Genomic DNA, 18,665 nt, shown 5'->3' on the forward strand with positions numbered 1-18,665 from the left:
TGCTCTGCACGCTTTTCCCCCGCAATGGTAACTACTTATACAGATAAGTATATTATACATAGTTTTATCCTCACCACCCCCCATCCCACCCCTGCGACAATGCAGGAAATAGTCTCTGGAGAAAAAAGAATTGGAGGCCAAGGTAAAAAGTCCAACTGGCCCCTTATTCCCCTACCTTGTAAAGATACCAATGAACAAGCTCTGTACAGACAGAGCTTCCAGTAAGATTTTTACTATCTCATTTTAAAATATGACTGGACAGCCAAGAGTTAGCATACTTTTGAGAAAAGCTTCTAATACAGCAGATGCCAAAACATGAAGGAACAAAGGGAACTATGAAGGAGCAGAAAGCTGAAGAAAACTTCATAAAAAACTATATTGTCTCAGAGAGAAGATAATTGGGTGCACAAAACCGGAATGGGATGCTGTTTTCAAAAACTATAGAACATGAAAGCTCCTTAAAATTAGAAATATGATAAAATCAGTACAATAGAAAGGCTGAACAGTTGAGATTAAGAAATTTACCAGAAATTAGTATTAATGACAAAATTAAGGATAAAAACATTAAACACAGGATAAGAAAATGGGGGAATTAATCCAAAAGATCCAATATGCTAATAATAGGAGTTTCAAAAATAGAGACTAGAGGAGAGAAAACTCAAAAATGTAACAGAAAGTTTTCTAGACCTGAAGGACGCACTCCTCCTGCTGGAAAGGGCACACAGCTTGTCCAGCCTAGTGGATGACAGTTCTACAAGCCACATCACTGTGGAATGTCACATCTCCTGGGACAGAGAGAATATTTCCTAAAAGCTTCCCAGGAGAGAAAGTAGTTTACATACAAAGAATCAATAAGAGTGGCATTGGATTTTTCTGTGTGCCAGACGAAGGTAGAACAGTATCTTCAAATTCTGAAGGAAAGTGATTTACCTGGTATTTGATACCTGGTCTAGAAGTCAGTCAGGTATGAAAATTCAGTACAGATACTTTCAGTCATGGAAGGTCTGAAAAATTCTGTCATTTTTTTACCCTTTTGACAAATCTGTGAGAAGATGAAATTCAATAGAACAAGGGACTGAATCAAGAAATAAAAGAAAAACTAACCTAGACTGGGGAAGATAAGTCCCAATGGGACCAGGCTGAGGGAGCAATTGGACCAAATTGGAGCAGGCTATGGGAGGAGGATCTCCAGTTTAAAAAAATACAATTAAGAAAACAAAAGCAAAAACGAAAAGCTGAAGTGAGAGATTATCCAGGATCCCTGAGTGTTTGAAGAACTTTGCTGTACATTTAATCAGTCTTTCACAGCATTGTGGGGTAGGGGTAGGATTATACACGTGGAAAACTAAGCAAACGTAGTTCAACTACAGGATAAACAAAACAGATGAAAGAGAAATTATAACCGTTATACATTACTTAGCTCAGGATTGAACTATATTTGCTTAGGTATAAAATGCAAACATTGACTATTTACTAATCAAAAATTTGTGGTGCAGCTGTTACTGAGAGGAAGAGAAGGGAGGTGGGAGGATTCAGAGACCTGAATCTGGGATAACAGCAATCACTGTCTAGAACTGTTAAATCACCAAATAAAGTATAAGCTTATTATTTAGTAACATGAAGGTATAAATAAGAGAAAGAGCTTAAAGAATTCAAAGTGACTACTTCAATGGAACATAGCTTGGAAGTGCAGCGGAGGATTACTTTTTTTTAAAAATACAATTGGGTTTTAAAATTTTTATAATATAATTTGATATAGTCATTACCTTTTTACAAGTCAGAGATTTCAGTTTTATTTCCTATGTCATTCCCTCTTTGTGGTGGAATGAAATAGCCAAAAAGAAGAGAGAGAAAAAAAGTTATTTTATCTGAAAAATAAATATGAACTGTATATTCATTTCCTGAGTAATGAAGTTAATGTGGCTACTCATAGTTGAGGATGGGGCTTAGGTTTGGTCAGTGCCATTGAGTATCTGAGATTAGAGTGGCATGGATTTATGTATATATGGATGTATTTTGGTTAGAGTACTTTGACAGGAACTAAATTATAATCTGTTACTTTGATTTTTTTGTAGTATCTCCCTCTTCATGTTGATACTTACAGAATTAGGATCATCTCAAGTTTTTAATAATGACTTGTTCTCTGTAATTTAATGTGCAGATTTAAGCTGCTGTATTTTATTATGTTTAGGATCTTAAAACTTCAAGGGGTCTATTTGAAGAAATGAAGAAAACAGCAAGCAACAATGTTGTACAGGTAAATAAATTATTCCCAAGAAACGACATTCAATTAAATTGCTATTTTATTGCAGGTTAGTACCTATGATGCTGTAATATATGCAGTAAGAATTAGTGAGTGGTCTTTTCAACTTTGTCCCTATGACCACTCTTTAAAATAGTTAATAATAGACTTATGCAAGCAGAATCTTTAGTAGTATTTAAGAGATTTCTCTGTTAACAAAAGAGCTTCTAAACTGATGTTAAGAACGAAACAGAAAAAAAAAATCCAAAGAGCTGGAAAAATTAATCCATTTCTATTAGCTATTTTCAGTTTAGTTAATTTCTTCTTAGTGATGCTTTGAAAGTACATTTTTCAAATAAAGGTGAGAAAATAGAGTCCAGTGAGAACACTGCTTGTCCAGTGAGAACATCTTGTCCAGCGAGAACACTACTGTATTCCGCAGCGGAAGTTCAGCAAAAAGTGTTCTTGAGCAAGAAAATAAAATGTGGGTTTTTTTTTTCCATTTAAAAATTCATGATCTAACATATAATATGTATACACATATGCAAAGAAACACATACAATTTATTTTTATTTATTTTTTTAACATCTTTATTGGGGTATAATTGCTTTACAATGGTGTGTTAGTTTCTGCTTTATAACAAAGTGAATCAGTTATACATATACATGTGTTCCCATATCTCTTCCCTCTTGCGTCTCCCTCCCTCCCACCCTCCCTAACACATACAATTTAAAAACATAATTTTAAAAGAGAATATCCTTGGGATCACTCACTGTGCAACCTGGGAAATAAAATATTGTGGGGACCTTGGAAACCCCCAAAGAACCCCTTCCCCACCATATCCCACTGCATCACCTCTGGAGGTAACCGCTCTACTGATTTTTGTGTGTGTGTGATAATCATTTCCTTAGTTTTTTTTTTTAATAGAAGTATAGTTGATGTATAATATTATGTAAGTTACAGGTGTACAATATAGTGATTCACAATTTTTAAAGGTTATACTCCATTTTTAATTACTATAAAATCTTGGCTCTATTCCCTGTGTTGTACAATATACCCTTGTAGCTTATTTTATACATAATAGTTTGTACTTCTTAATCTCATACTCCTATATTGCCCCTTCCCCTTTCCCTGTCCCCACTGGTAACTGCTAGTAAAATGTATTTTCAAGATAATATGTATTTTAAGATTTTGACAGGTTATTTTTTGCTTTAAATTTTCTACCATACTCTTTTGAAATTTTAACAATATCTTTTTCTATCACTTGTGTTTCCAATAGAAATGTACCATAATCATATTTTTTTCTCTCCCTAGGTGATTGAATGGGTATTAGAAAAGACAAGCAAGAAATAGCACAAAATCATTCTCTTTGGATAATTATAAATTGGACAGAGCTATTATTTACTTTTTCCTTCCATAGTTTGAAAATTACAAACAAATTTCAAACTTTATTCAAAGAATAGATGTTACATCTCTAAAGAATTTCATAAATATCCTATATTTATATAGTTTTGAGGTTGCTCAGTTAATGTATTTATAATTGTATACTTATTTTATAGTTTTACTATATTTTAATTTTTTAATATTTTTATATATGTTTACAAATTTTACTCTTGGTTATTTAATTATTCCAATAAATAGAAAAAGATATTTCTTTACTTCTTGGTAAATGTCTTTGTTGTTAGGCCTATTTAAATTAATAAGTCTTAAGTAAGACATTGCCAGTGGTTTTTCTCATGTGTTCCAATAGCATGATTTATTGGATGGCCCCTGATTTAGAAAATATTGGCAAGAAAATTCACGCAGTTAGCCATGTTCCCTTACCCCTGCCCTAGAGCCACCACTGTTGAGCTATTCATTTTATTTGGGATCAAAAATGAAGAAAGAGCAAAACTTATGAAAATAAGACACAGTGAAAATGACTAAGTACAGACTCCCAGAAAAAAAATACCTTTTCCCATGGCAGAAAATCTGGAAAATGTGGAAAATGCAAAAAAGAGTGGAAAAAAATTCTAACATTGTTTCTGTCTATAGGTAACCACTGTTAATATTTTTAAACATTATGTTTAAAATATTTTCAGAATTGGTGTCATATGTGTGTGTATGTTTATGTACGTGTGTTTATATGTGTGATGTGTGTGTATATTATATTAATTTATAGCCTGCTTTTCACTTAGCAATGTGATATAACTTAATGATCTATGATATAAAATGATTTTTATATCATATATCATCATTTTAATAACTGCATGATACAAATGAACCACAATTTGTTAAATCAGTCCCCTCATTGTTGGACATATGAGTTCAATTTTTCCTTACTAAAAATAAAACTTTAATGAATATTCCTGGTACATCACTGATTATTCCTTAGTATAAGTTTTTCGGAGTGGAATTTGTGATTTTTGGTAAATTTTTCCAAATTGCCTTTCTGAGAGATCAGTGTGTACACCCACCAGCAGAGTCCCCGTTTCCTTTTCTGATGGCTGAAAATAGTGAGGGTGAACATTTTTAAAAATATTTTGGCCGCTTTTTCAGTAAATTTAATTGGTCAAAGAAATTAATTTCTAAATTTCTAGATGCCTTCCTGGAATTCCAAAGCTGATCTCCACATTATCCACGTCAGGGCCTAGACTCCCACAGGGTCAGAGGTTTGGGCTGCAGCCTTCCTTATTTGGGCTTCTGGAGAAGGGGAGTTACAAGCCTTCCCTATACCTGCACGCTTTCCATACTCGGATACTACTTTAACTTAACTTCCATGCAGTGCTCCTACTTCATACCTTTTGTGAACTTCCCATAAAAAATATTTCAAAGTAAAAAGTGACAAGATATTTCAGATAAATTTGAAAGCAGGTACAAAGGAGAGATCTAAAAGGCCCAAAGACTTCAGGTCAATTTTTGGAATAGACTAAAAGTCATGGAAGAAAAGGCAGGCTGAACTGAGGTTCAGCTGTACATACTTTGGGCTGTGTTCCAGGAGAGGAACCCTGCTGACCAGTTGTTCTGTCTATATATACGATAAGTATGAGCGGGACCTCATGTGGGAGGGAGAATATAGGCTGAGCTTAGATATCAGATGTTCTGAGGAGTTATTTCCCAGTGCTGGGAATAATGCCTAAAGCTCCCACTCTTTATAAGGACTCTTTTTTGGAGAAAGAGGGAGCCACAGGGCTGGACTAGCTCAGCTCCGTTATATAGTGATGGTACATTTGGCAAAATTGTTGCCTACATAACCTGGAAAAGAGAATTTGTACCAAATGAACTCATGGATCTAGTTAAGGTTATTTCCAGACAGAATGCTAGAAGTGTCAATGAGCCATTTGTTTGTTTATTTGGCTGAATACAATAAGGTGCAGGACAAGATAGATGAACAAGAGGAGGGACTGTTCAGTTTTCTAGCAGCATTTTGAGGAGATACAGAGGGCTTAGAACATTCTGGATTGGAAAATGAAATGTTTTCCCGCTTCTAGTATCTCTAATGGCAAAATATTCTCCAAGTAAGTAATAGCCTCAAGAAAAAGATCAAACCAAAGGTCTAGCAATATAATTCTTTATTAAGACCTTAGAAATATTTAAAGTAAACTCTCGTAGCAAGACAAAAGGGCTTTTAAGAATCTTCAGGGTGTTGCCCCATGGCACTCTGACACCCAAAGTAAAGAGGACCTGTCCTGAAAAGAATTGTGGGTGTGGTTTTCATCTAATAGACTAGACTATAACTTGATACATAGAGAGCCCACACATTTTATTTTTATTGGAGATGTAATTTACATATTATGGAATTCACCCTTTAGGGTGTATAATCTAACAGGTTTTAGTATATCCACAAAGTTGTGTAATCATCACCACTGTCTAATTGCATAACATTTTCCTCACCCCAGTAGAAATTCCATATCTACTAGCAGTCATTTTCTGTTTACCACTGGCAACCACTAATCTGCTTTCGGTTCTCTGGATTTGCCTATTCTGGACATTTGATGCACGTGGACTAATACAATTTATGGTCTTTTGTGTCTGGTTTCTTTTACTTAGCATGAGGTTTTCACGGTTCATCCCTGTTGTAGCATGTATCAGCATTTCACTGTATGTATAAATCTGCCACATTTTGTTTATCTGTTCATCAGCTGATGCACATTTGGGCTGATTCCACTTTTTGGCTATCATGAATAATGCTACCATGGAGGTTTATATACAAGTTTTGGCATAGACATATATTTCCATTTATCTTGGGTATATGCCTAGGAGTGGAATTGTTGGACTATATATTCAACAGTAACTGTTTAATTTTTTGAGAAAAGGCAGACTGTTTTCCAAAGCAGCTGCACCACTTGACATTTCCACCAGCAGTTCCAATTTCTCCACATCCTTGCTAATACTTGTTATTATTTTTCTTTTGACAAATGATAGGAAATATGAGGTAATATCTCATAGTGGTTTTGATTTGCATTTCTCTGATAAATAATGTTGTTGAGCATCTTTTCACATGCTTATTGGCCATTTGCATATTTTCTTTCCGCAAATGTCCACCAAATCCTTTTTTAAGGACTTTTAGGTGGGATTATTTCTCTTTTTATTGTTGAGTTATAAGAATTCTTTATATTTTCTGGATTCTAGTCCCTTATCTATGATTTACAAATATTTTCTTCGATTCTGTCCTTCCACTTTACGGTTTTATCTCTTACATTTAAGTCTATGATCCACTTTGAGTTAATTTTTGTGTATGGTGTGAAGAAGGGATCCACCATCATTCTTTGACATACGGGTATCCAGTTTTACCAGCATAATCTGTTGAAAAGACAGTTCTTTCTCCATTGAATTTTCTTAGCAACAGAAAGTCCATAAAATTTTAAGGAATTTGTATCAAAATGAAAAGAGACTTCTGAGCCACCAAATTTCAGTGGGCATGAAGCAGGGTGAGAAAAGTGTTCAGTTGCAAATATGGACTATTTTTTTTATGGAAAAGAAAGACTTTTCAGAAAGTCAAAGCCAAGAGGCCAAAGGGCAGAGCCAATAATAATGGATTAGAGTACCACTCCCAGGTAGCAGAAATGAACCCTGGGTCACAGCCCCTGCCCCGGCAAGGGATAAATGGTGACATGTGCCCAGCTGGATTTCAGAATTACTATGAACTAGTGATTAGTCCCTTAACAAAGGAAGTGTCTGCTGCAGTTACCCTGTCCCTGCCTCACCATTGTATGTTGGACGTACAGATGGCAGTTAACTTAGGTTTCTTAGGTCACAATATTCTGGATTTTTAAAAGCCACACCCTGAGTCTCATCCCTATCTGGACTGATGAAAATCATGAAATATTGGAGTTTATCCCATATTGGGAGGAAATGAGCATATTTTGTATGTAAGAGAAATGAAAATAATTGTGGCCAGAGAGTGGAATGCACTCTCAAAGCTCAAAGCTTTGAGCTCCTCCCATCAAGAGATGGAGTCTATCTCCCTCGTCCTTGCATCTGGGCTGGCAGTATGACTTGCTTTGACTGGTAGAATATGGTATAAATGACATGGTGTGAGCTAGAACCTAGGCTTTGACCATCTTGCAGCTTCCGGTTTGCTCTTGTAGAACCTTGCCTGAATGTAAGGTAGGCACATAAGGGAACTGGTCTAGCCTACTAGATGTTGAGAGGCCATACAGAAGAGAACTGAGGTGACCCAGTAGACAGCCAGACCGGCTGCAAGACAGTGAGTGAGGCATCTTGGACCTCAGTCCAACAGAATGCTCCAGCTACATACAGCCATATTCTGTGAGTGAACCCAGGCAACCCACAGAATAGTGAGATAATATGGCACTGTGTTCTAAGCCACTAGGTTGTGAAGTGGTTTGTTTTGTGTAAACATTATGTTCTGTTCATGTTGAAGAATTCATTGAGAGGCCAGGTGCAAGAAGGAAAGTTGCAAAAACTTCACTGATTAAGGTCTTAGTTCGAAGGCCTGACTTGAAGAAGAAAGAAGTCGCTTCTTTCTGGACTCTGTTTGCCTTTCTTGTGAGACCCAGAAAACTTGCAGAGGAAGCATTTCCTTCACCCCTTGTGCAGGTGAAAATTACAAAGCAGAGACACTGCAATTAATGAGGGGTTGTGAAGGTCTTTCCTGGACTTTCCTTTGCGTTCTTGGGAAGAAATAGACTATATTCATCCAAAGAATTACAGTTGAAAGTTGCTGAAAATATAACTGGCTTTATTTCTTGAAAAGAACAAAGTTTTTTTTTCAACATTCCCAGGCGCTGCTCCAAGCTAAGGCAGAATCACAGCCATCAGGCCAAGTGTGAGAGCAGGATGGGCTCTGCCCGAGGCTAGAGTTAGGGTTAGAGGCCTTGCCCGCGTGCTGCCTGTGCCTTGGGGGATAGGCTGAGTGTGCATCAGCTCCCACTTCTCTTGTGCGCACTGGTCATCCTTAGTTTTCACCGTCCTCCGCCTCTGCCCTACTCTTTGCTGTGACAATGTCTGAGCAATGTTCTCAGTGTCGAGTCTTATACTCTTGCAATAAACTGCTTTTTTTTATGTCGAAGGAAAAAAAACAATGGAGGATAAAAGGCCAAAATACAGTTTCCTACTGCTTTTTTGTTATCAGACAAATGTGTTTCCATCCCTTACTTGGACATGGTTTAGTTATTTTAATGAGGTATTAGACTTGCTTCCCCTAGTGAAATCCAATGTAGTGTAATTTAGAGGACTGGGTGACATGATAATCAATTTCCAGTCCTATATTCAAATAGTTCTGTTATGTAAGATTTTATAAACAAGTTAAAAATATTATTCACTACTCTCAGAACATTACTTACCCATAAACAGAAAACCTTATTTATTTATTTATTTTAAACATCTTTATTGGAGTTTAATTGCTTTACAATGGTGTGTTAGTTTCTGCTTCACAACAAAATGAATCAGTTATATATATACATATGTTCCCATATCTCTTCCCTCCTGCGTCTCCCTCCCTCCCACCCTCCCTGTCCCATCCCTCCAGGCGATCACAAAGCACGGAGCTGATTTCCCTGTGCTATGCGGCTGCTTCCCACTAGCTATCTATTTTATGTTTGGTAGTGTATATATGTCCATGCCACGCTCTCACTTTCTCCCAGCTTACTCTTCCCCCTCCCGATATCCTCAACTCCATTCTCTAGTAGGTCTGTGTCTTTATTCCCGTCTTACCCCTAGGTTCTTCATGACATTTTTTTTTCTTAAATTCCATATGTATGTGTTAGCATACGGTATTTGTGTTTCTCTTTCTGACTTACTTCACTCTGTATGACAGACTCTAGGTCTATCCACCTCATTACAAATAGCTCAATTACCTTTCTTTTTATGGCTGAGTAATATTCCATTGTATATATGTGCCACATCTTCTTTATCCATTCATCCGATGGACATTTAGGTTGTTTCCAGCTCCGGGCTATTGTAGATAGAGCTGCAATGAACATTTTGGTACATGACTCTTTTTGAATTATGGTTTTCTCAGGGTATGTGCCCAGTAGTGGGATTGCTGGGTCATATGATAGTTCTATTTGTAGTTTTTTAAGGAACCTCCATACTGTTCTCCATAGTGGCTGTATCAATTTACATTCCCACCAACAGTGCAAGAGGGTTCCCTTTTCTCCCCACCCTCTCCAGCATTTATTGTTTCTAGATTTTTTGATGATGGCCATTCTGACTGGTGTGAAATGATATCTCATTGTAGCTTTGATTTGCATTTCTCTAATGATTAGTAATGTTGAGGATTCTTTCATGTGTTTGTTGGCACTCTGTATATCTTCTTTGGAGAAATATCTATTTAGGTCTTCTGCCCATTTTTGGATTGGGTTGTTTGTTGTTTTGATATTAAGCTGCATGAGCTGCTTATAAATTTTGGAGATTAATCCTTTGTCAGTTGCTTCATTGGCAAATATTTTCTCCCATGCTGAGGGTTGTCTTTTGGTCTTGTTTATGGTTTCCTTTGCTGTGCAAAAGGTTTGAAGTTTCATTAGGTCCCATTTGTTTATTTTTGTTTTTATTTCCATTTATCTAGGAGGTGGGTCAAAAAGGATCTTGCTGTGATTTATGTCATAGAGTGTCCTGCCTATGTTTTCCTCTAAGAGTTTGATAGTTTCTGGCCTTACATTTAGGTCTTTAGTCCATTTTGAGCTTATTTTTGTGTATGGTGTTAGGGAATGATCTAATCTCGTACTTTTATATGTACCTGTCCAGTTTTCCCAGCACCACTTGTTGAAGAGGCTGTCCTTTCTCCACTGTACATTCCTGCCTCCTTTATCAAAGATAAGGTGACCATATTTGCGTGGGTTTATCTCTGGGCTTTCTAGCCTCTTCCATTGATCTATATTTCTGTTTTTGTGCCAGTACCATACTGTCTTGATTACTGTAACTTTGTAGTATAGTCTGAAGTCAGGGAACCTGATTCCTACAGCTCCGTTTTTCATTCTCAGGATTGCTTTGGCTATTCGGGGTCTTTTGTGTTTCCATACAAATTGTGAAATTTTTTGTTCTAGTTCTGTGAAAAATGCCAGTGGTAGTTTGATAGGGATTGCATTGAATCTGTAGATTGCTTTGCGTAGTATAGTCATTTTCACAATGTTGATTCTTCCAATCCAAGAACATGGTATATCTCTCCATCTATTTGTATCATCTTTAATTTCTTTCATCAGTGTCTTATAATTTTCTGCATACAGGTCTTTTGTCTCCTTAGGTAGGTTTATTCCTAGATATTTTATTCTTTTTGTTGTAATGGTAAATGGGAGTGTTTTCTTGATTTCAACTCAGATTTTTCATCATTAGTGTATAGGAATGCCAGAGATTTCTGTGCATTAATTTTGTATCCTGCTACTTTACCAAATTCATTGATTAGCTCTAGTAGTTTTCTGGTAGCATCTTTAGGATTCTCTATGTATAGTATCATGTCATCTACAAACAGTGACAGCTTTACTTCTTCTTTTCCAATTTGGATTCCTTTTATTTCCTTTTCTTCTCTGATTGCTGTGGCTAAAACTTCCAAAACTATGTTGAATAAGAGTGGTGAGAGTGGGTAACCTTGTCTTATTCCTGATCTTAGTGGAAATGCTTCCAGTTTTTCACCATTGAGGACAATGTTGGCTGTGGGTTTGTAATATATGGCCTTTATTATGTTGAGGAAAGTTCCCTCTATGCCTACTTTCGCAGGGTTTTTATCATAAATGGGTGTTGAATTTTGTCAAAAGCTTTCTCTGCATCTATTGAGATGATCATATGGTTTTTCTGCTTCAATTTGTTAATATGGTATATCACGTTGATTGATTTGCGTATATTGAAGAATCCTTGCATTCCTGGAATAAACCCCACTTGATCATGCTGTATGATCCGTTTAATGTGCTGTTGGATTCTGTTTGCTAGTATTTTGTTGAGGATTTTTGTAGCTATGTTCATCAGTGATATTGGCCTGTAGTTTTCTTTTTTTGTGACATCCTTGTCTGGTTTTGGTATCAGGGTGACGGTGGCCTCGTAGAATGAGTTTGGGGGCGTTCCTCCCTCTGCTATATTTTGGAAGAGTTTGAGAAGGATAGGTGTTAGCTCTTCTCTAAATGTTTGATAGAATTCGCCTGTGAAGCCATCTGGTCCTGGGCTTTTGTTTGTTGGAAGATTTTTAATCACAGTTTCAATTTCAGTGCTTGTGATTGGTCTGTTCATATTTTCTATTTCTTCCTGGTTCAGTCTCAGAAGGCTGTGCCTTTCTACGAATTTGTCCATTTCTTCCAGGTTTTCCATTTTATTGGCATAGAGTTGCTTGTAGTAACCTCTCATGATCTTTTGTATTTCTGCAGTGTCAGTTGTTACTTCTCCTTTTTCATTTCTAATTCTATTGATTTGAGTCTTCTCCCTTTTTTTCTTGATGAGTCTGGTAATGGTTTATCAATTTTGTTTATATTCTCAAAACCAGCTTTTAGTTTTATTGATCTTTGCTATCATTTCCTTCATTTCTTTTTCATTTATTTCTGATCTGATTTTTATGATTTCTTTCCGTCTGCTAAGTTTGGTTTTTTTTTTTCTTCTTTCTCTGATTGCTTTAGGTGCAAGGTTAGGTTGTTTATTCGAGATGTTTCCTGTTTCTTAAGGTAGGATTGTATTGCTATAAACTTCCCTCTTAGAATTGCTTTTGCTGCATCCCGTAGATTTTGGGTCGTCATGTCTCCATTGTCATTTGTTTCTAGGTATTTTTTGATTTCCTCTTTGATTTCTTCAGTGATCACTTCGTTATTAAGTAGTGTATTGTTTAGCCTCCATGTGTTTGTATTTTTTACAGATCTTTTCCTGTAATTGATATCTAGTCTCATAGTTGTGGTCGGAAAAGATACTTGATAGAATTTCAATTTTCTTAAATTTACCAAGGCTTGATTTGTGACCCAAGATATCTATCCTGGAGAATGTTCCATGAGCACTAGAGAAAAATGTGTATTCTGTTGTTTTTGGATGGAATGTCCTATAAATATCAATTAAGTCCATCTCGTTTAATGTATCATTTAAAGCTTGTGTTTCCTTATTTATTTGCATTTTGGATTATCTGTCCATTGGTGAAAGTGGGGTGTTAAAGTCCCCTACTATGATTGTGTTACTGTCGATTTCCCCTTTTATGGCTGTTAGCATTTGCCTTATGTATTGAGGTGCTCCTATGTTGGGTGCATAAATATTTACAATTGTTATATCTTCTTCTTGGATCGATCCCTTGATCATTATGTAGTGTCCTTCTTTGTCTCCTCTAATAGTCTTTATTTTAAAGTCTATTTTGTCTGATATGAGAATTGCTACTCCAGCTTTCTTTTGGTTTCCGTTTGCATGAAATATCTTTTTCCATCCCCTTACTTTCAGTCTGTATGTGTCTCTAGGTCTGACGTGGGTCTCTTGTAGACAGCAAATATATGGGTCTTGTGTTTGTATCCATTCAGCCAATCTGTGTCTTTTGGTGGGAGCATTTAGTCCATTTACATTTAAGGTAATTATCGATATGTATGTTCCTATTCCCATTTTCTTAATTGTTTTGGGTTCGTTATTGTAGGTCTTTTCCTTCTCTTGTGTTTCTTGCCTTTAGCAGTTGTTGTAGAGCTCGTTTGGTGGTGCTGAACTCTCTCAGCTTTTGCTTGTCTGTAAAGGTTTTAATTTCTCCATCAAATCTGAATGAGATCCTTGCTGGGTAGAGTAATCTTGGTTGCAGGTTTTTCTCCTTCATCACTTTAAATATGTCCTGCCACTCCCTTCTGGCTTGCAGAGTTTCTGCTGAAAGATCAGCTGTTAACCTTATGGGGATTCCCTTGTGTGTCATTTGTTGTTTTTCCCTTGCTGCTTTTAATATGTTTTCTTTGTATTTAATTTTTGACAGTTTGATTAATATGTGTCTTGGCGTATTTCTCCTTGGATTTATCCTGTATGGGACTCTCTGTGCTTCCTGGACTTGAATAACTATTTCCTTTCCCATATTAGGGAAGTTTTCAACTATAATCTCTTCAAATATTTTCTCAGGTCCTTTCATTTTCTCTTCTTCTGGAACCCCTATAATTTGACTGTTGGTGCATTTAATGTTGTCCCAGAGGTCTCTGAGATTGTCCCCAGTTCTTTTCATTCTTTTTTCTTTATTCTGCTCTGCAGTAGTTATTTCCACTATTTTATCTTCCCGGTCACTTATCCGTTCTTCTGCCTCAGTTATTCTGCTGTTGATCCCTCCTAGATAATTTTTAATTTCATATATTGTGTTGTTCCTTGTTGTTTCATCTTTAGTTCTTCTAGGTCCTTGTTAACTGATTCTTGCATTTTGTCTATTCTATTTCCAAGATTTTGGATCATCTTTACTATCAGTATTCTGAATTCTTTTTCAGGTAGACTGCCTATTTCCTCTTCATTTGTTAGGTCTGGTGGGTTTTTATCTTGCTCCTTCATCTGCTGTGTGTTTTTCTGTCTTCTCATTTTGCTTATCTTACTGTGTTTGGGGTCTCCTTTTTGCAGGCTGCAGGTTTGTAGTTCCTGTTGTTTTTGGTGTCTGTCCCCAGTGGCTAAGGTTGGTTCAGTGGGTTGTGTAGGCTTCCTGGTGGAGGCTACTAGTGCCTGTGTTCTGGTGGATGAGGCTGGATCTTGTCTTTCTGGTGGGCAGGTCCACGTCTGGTGGTGTGTTTTGGGGTGTCTGTGGACTTATTATGATTTTAGGCAGCCTCTCTGCTAATGGGTGGGGTTGTGTTCCTGTTTTGCTAGTTGTTTGGCATAGGATGTCCAGCACTGTAGCTTGCTGGTCGTTGAGTGAAGCTGGGTGCTGGTGTTGAGATGGAGATCTCTGGGAGATTTTCGCCGTTTGATATTATGTGCAGCTGGGAGGTCTCTTGTGAACCAGTGTCCTGAAGTTGGCTCTCTCACCTCAGAGGCACAGCACTGACTCCTGGCTGCAGCACCAAGAGCCTTTCATCCACTCGGCTCAGAATAAAAGGGAGAAAAAGTAGAAAGAAAGAATTAGTAGAAGAAAGAAAGAAAGAAGGGAGGGAGGGAGGGAGGGAGGGAGGGAGGGAGGGAGGGAGGAAAGCAGGAGGGAAGGAAGGAAAAAAAGAAGATAAAGTAGGGCTTTCCTGGTGGCGCAGTGGTTGAGAGTCTGCCTGCCAATGCAGGGGACACGGGTTCGTGCCCCGGTCTGGGAATATCCCACATGCCGCGGAGCGGCTGGGCCCGTGAGCCATGGCCGCTGAGCCTGCGCGTCCGGAGCCTGTGGTCCGCAACGGGAGAGGCCACAACAGTGAGAGGCCCGCGTAATGCAAAAAAAAAAAAAAAAAACGATAAAGTAAAATAAAATAAAGTAAGATAAAATATAAAAGTTATTAAAATAAAAAAATAATTATGAAGAGAAAATAAAAACAAAAGCAAAAAAAACCGGACGGATAGAGCCTTAGGACAAATGGTGGAAGCAAAGCTATACAGACAAAATCTCACACAGAAGCAAAACATACACACTCACAAAAAGAGGAAAGGGGAAAAAATCGTTAATCTTGCTCTCAAGCCCACCTCCTTAATTCGGGATGATTCGTTGTCTCTTCAGGTATTCCACAGATGCAGGGTACATCAAGTTGATTGTGGAGCTTCAATCCGCTGCTCCTGAGGCTGCTGGGGGAGATTTCCCTTTCTCTTCTTTGTTCTCACAGCTCCCAGGGACTCAGCTTTGGATTTGGCCCCGCCTCTGCGTGTAGGTCGCCGGAGGGCGTCTGTTCTTTGCTCAGACAGGGCGGGGTTAAAGGAGCAGCTGATGCGGGGGCTCTGGCTCACTCAGGCCGGGGGAGGGAGGGGCATGGAGTGCGGGGCGGGCCTGCGCCGGCAGACGCCGGCAGACGCCGGCATGACGTTGCAGTCGTCTGAGGCGCGCCGTGTGTTCTCCCGGGGAAGTTGTCCGTGGATCCCAGGACCCTGGCAGTGGCGGGCTACACAGGCTCTCCGGAAGGGAGGTGTGGATAGTGACCTGTGCTCGCACACTGGCTCTTTGGTGGCGGCAGCAGCAGCCTTGGCGTCTCCCGCCCGTCTCTGGAGCTCCTTTAAGCAGCGTTCTTAATCCCCTCTCCTCGCGCACCAGGTACGTGGGGGGTTTCTTGCCTTTGGGGAGGTCTGAGGTCTTCTGCCAGCGTTCAGTAGGTGTTCTGTAGGAGTTGTTCCACGTGTAGATGTATTTCTGGTGTATCTGTGGGGAGGAAGGTGATCTCCGCGTCTTACTCTTCCGCCATCTTCCCGGAAGCCCCAGAAAACCTTTTTTAAAAGAGGATTTTTAAATGCACATTTAAGAAGTTCATGTAATATAGTGGGTATTACAGTCATATGATCCCTGGCCCCATTTCTCAGCAGTAACTGATAGTAAGAGGCCTTTTTTAAAAAATGTATCCTTGTGGACATTGTTATACAAGTACAAGCGTATTATACACACGTGCATCTCTCCTCAACCGAGCAGACCCAACACCCCTTCTAATGTGCCCTTTGCTGTCTTCAGGTGAAATTCATAAATACTGGTCTTAGGCCAAGTTCCCTAGAAAATGAAACATGTGGCAAGGATTAGGTGCTGATGCTTTATTTAGGAGGCCCAATTCCAAGGCCTTCACTGAGAGTGAAGACAAGAAGCGGGCAGGAGGCAGGGAAGCAAGGCAGGTGATGCATGATGACACCGGCTGCTGCTTCATGAAGCCCAGAGAGACACGGCCAGTCACCTAGCAGGTGTGCAGTCACATGGGATGCCTCTCAGGATATACGGTGCATGGCGGGTCCACAGGAAGGAGGCAGAGGAAGGTTATCTGCCCAGCTCCTTCCTGTGATCATCTCCCGTTTGGCTCCACAAAGGTTTCAATAACTCGCCTACAGATCAGGGTTGCTCAGCTCATCACCTTTAGCAGCTGCTCAGGACACCTATGCCCTACAGAGAGGCTTTTCATCCAAGTCTGGCATTGATGAGAGAACCCAGAAATGCAAGTATGTCTCTCCTTAGCCTGGCTGCCTGGCAGCAGCCCAGGGGAGAGGTCGGGGAAGCAGCGTTTCCAGGCAAGCAATGGATTGGCTCTAAGTGGCAGAAACACTTAGGTCAAGCAGAGCTGTCTGTGGTGATGCCTGAAGTTGAATAAGCGGGTGAAAAGTCTGGGAGACCAGCCAATCGCATTGAGGGAATCTGAGGCGATACACAGGATGTGCCTAGTAGAGTAATCTAACTTACATGCACTCAGAAATTTGTTTTAATTGATATCCTCTAATTGTAAAGAAGTTTTGGAAAAGATTAATGATAATAAAATAATATGCATTTCAATATGGAGAAGCTGGAGTACTACTACGCTGAAAGACAAAATGAAGTAGTCGAATATTTGACTTTTAGTTGGATTCAGCATGAATGAGGCACATATAATAGCCGTCATGTGTTTGACTCAAGTACCACAAACACACTCGCTACCAGTGACTTGTTTTTATAAAATGTTTTATAAAATGCCCTGAGCAAAACAAAAACACAGCCTTTCTTCCATATGCATGGTAGTTGTATACCTAGAAAATTCAGAATATATTGAATCAGTCAAAAAATGTTTTCATTTGTAAAATGTAGTCAGGTCTAGGCTCAGATCATTATACGTGTTTTTCACCTAACTCAGCAGGCACAAAAATTGTGTGGGAAATGGTTCTATTGGATGTGAGGACTGTCGTCACATTGCAGGGAATCTGACCACCCTGGCTCTTGTTCATCAAACTGATAGCGTCATACTCCTGCACCCCTTCCCCCGCCCCAGCCCCATCATTGTGACAACAACACTAGCACAGACTTCCAAATGCCCCGCAGTACCATTCTTCTTGAGAACCACTTCTTTTTAAAGAACAAATGGACTATGTATCTACATATCTATATCTGCATTTTTCAGAACTTGCATTTAGAAATCTTGTCCATATTAGATGGACCATGCTTTGTAACAGCTGCAGAATATTCTGATGCATTGGTGAGCCATGATTTATTTCGCTCTATCGATGGTCACGTGGACCTTTCCAGCTTCTTGTTACGAATGTTGCTGCAAAGATGATCTTTATACATTAGCCTTTGTGCACTTCTGTAATATATCTGTAGGACAAATTCCCATAAGTCAAAAGGTACATGTATTTGTAAATTTTTATAGATATTGCAAAATTGCCCTCCAAATTATTGCCAAATATATACCTACTAATGGGTGTATAAATGCCTGTTTTCCCATCACTTCCCACCACTAAGTATTGTGGAAGCTTTAATCTTGGCCAATTGGTTCTTTAAAGATAAAAACGAGAAAGTTTAAATATCCTATTTAAAGCCATTTCCAGATCATTTTATATTACCTAGGAGCCCCCAGCCTTGATTTGTCTTTTATACAGGACACTCACGTGGAAAAGAGATTGGACTTTCAGTGTTTTCTAGAGTAGAACAGGGTGATGACTAAAATTGACACAGACGTTAAGTTTTGGCTCTACGAGTGTAAGAATTTTCTAACAACTCTAGCCATCCGGCAATGGGATGGCTGGCCTCAGGAGATAAGGAGCCTCCTCCGTATAGCTGAAAATTTTCAATTTCAGGTGGAATGAACAAGTACAAGGGATGTTCAGAAAGAGATTCCTGAATTTAGTGGCATATGCTACAAGGTCAATGTTTCTCAAAATGTAGTACTTGGATTATAGTGTATGTGGTGGTGGTACAGATTTTTCCAAAAATTATAATTGGTGTACATTCATTTTTTTTAAAATTAATTTTATTTATTTATTTATGGCTGTGTTGGGTGTTCGTTTCTGTGCGAGGGCTTTCTCTAGTTGTGGCAAGCGGGGGCCACTCTTCATCGCAGTGCGTGGGCCTCTCACTATCGCGGCCTCTCTTGTTGCGGAGCACAGGCTCCAGACGCGCAGGCTCAGTAATTGTGGTTCGCAGGCTCAGTAATTGTGGTTCACGGGCCCAGTTGCT

General features: G+C 38.8%; 1 protein-coding gene across 1 annotated transcript in view; it reads left to right on the forward strand.

Annotated features, from left to right (window-relative positions):
* Nucleotides 1-4,376, forward strand: part of MTBP (MDM2 binding protein) — a 73,936-nt gene extending 69,560 nt beyond the window's left edge. The window contains exons 21-22 of the mRNA XM_060127701.1: nucleotides 2,192-2,257; nucleotides 3,557-4,376. Coding sequence (XP_059983684.1) covers nucleotides 2,192-2,257; nucleotides 3,557-3,595 — 105 coding nt within the window. The 3' untranslated portion in view covers nucleotides 3,596-4,376. The remainder of the gene's footprint in view (nucleotides 1-2,191; nucleotides 2,258-3,556) is intronic.
* Nucleotides 4,377-18,665: the final 14,289 nt, after the last annotated feature.

The sequence above is a fragment of the Lagenorhynchus albirostris genome, chromosome 17 (assembly GCF_949774975.1).
Source record: "Lagenorhynchus albirostris chromosome 17, mLagAlb1.1, whole genome shotgun sequence".
Taxonomy (NCBI): domain Eukaryota; kingdom Metazoa; phylum Chordata; class Mammalia; order Artiodactyla; family Delphinidae; genus Lagenorhynchus; species Lagenorhynchus albirostris.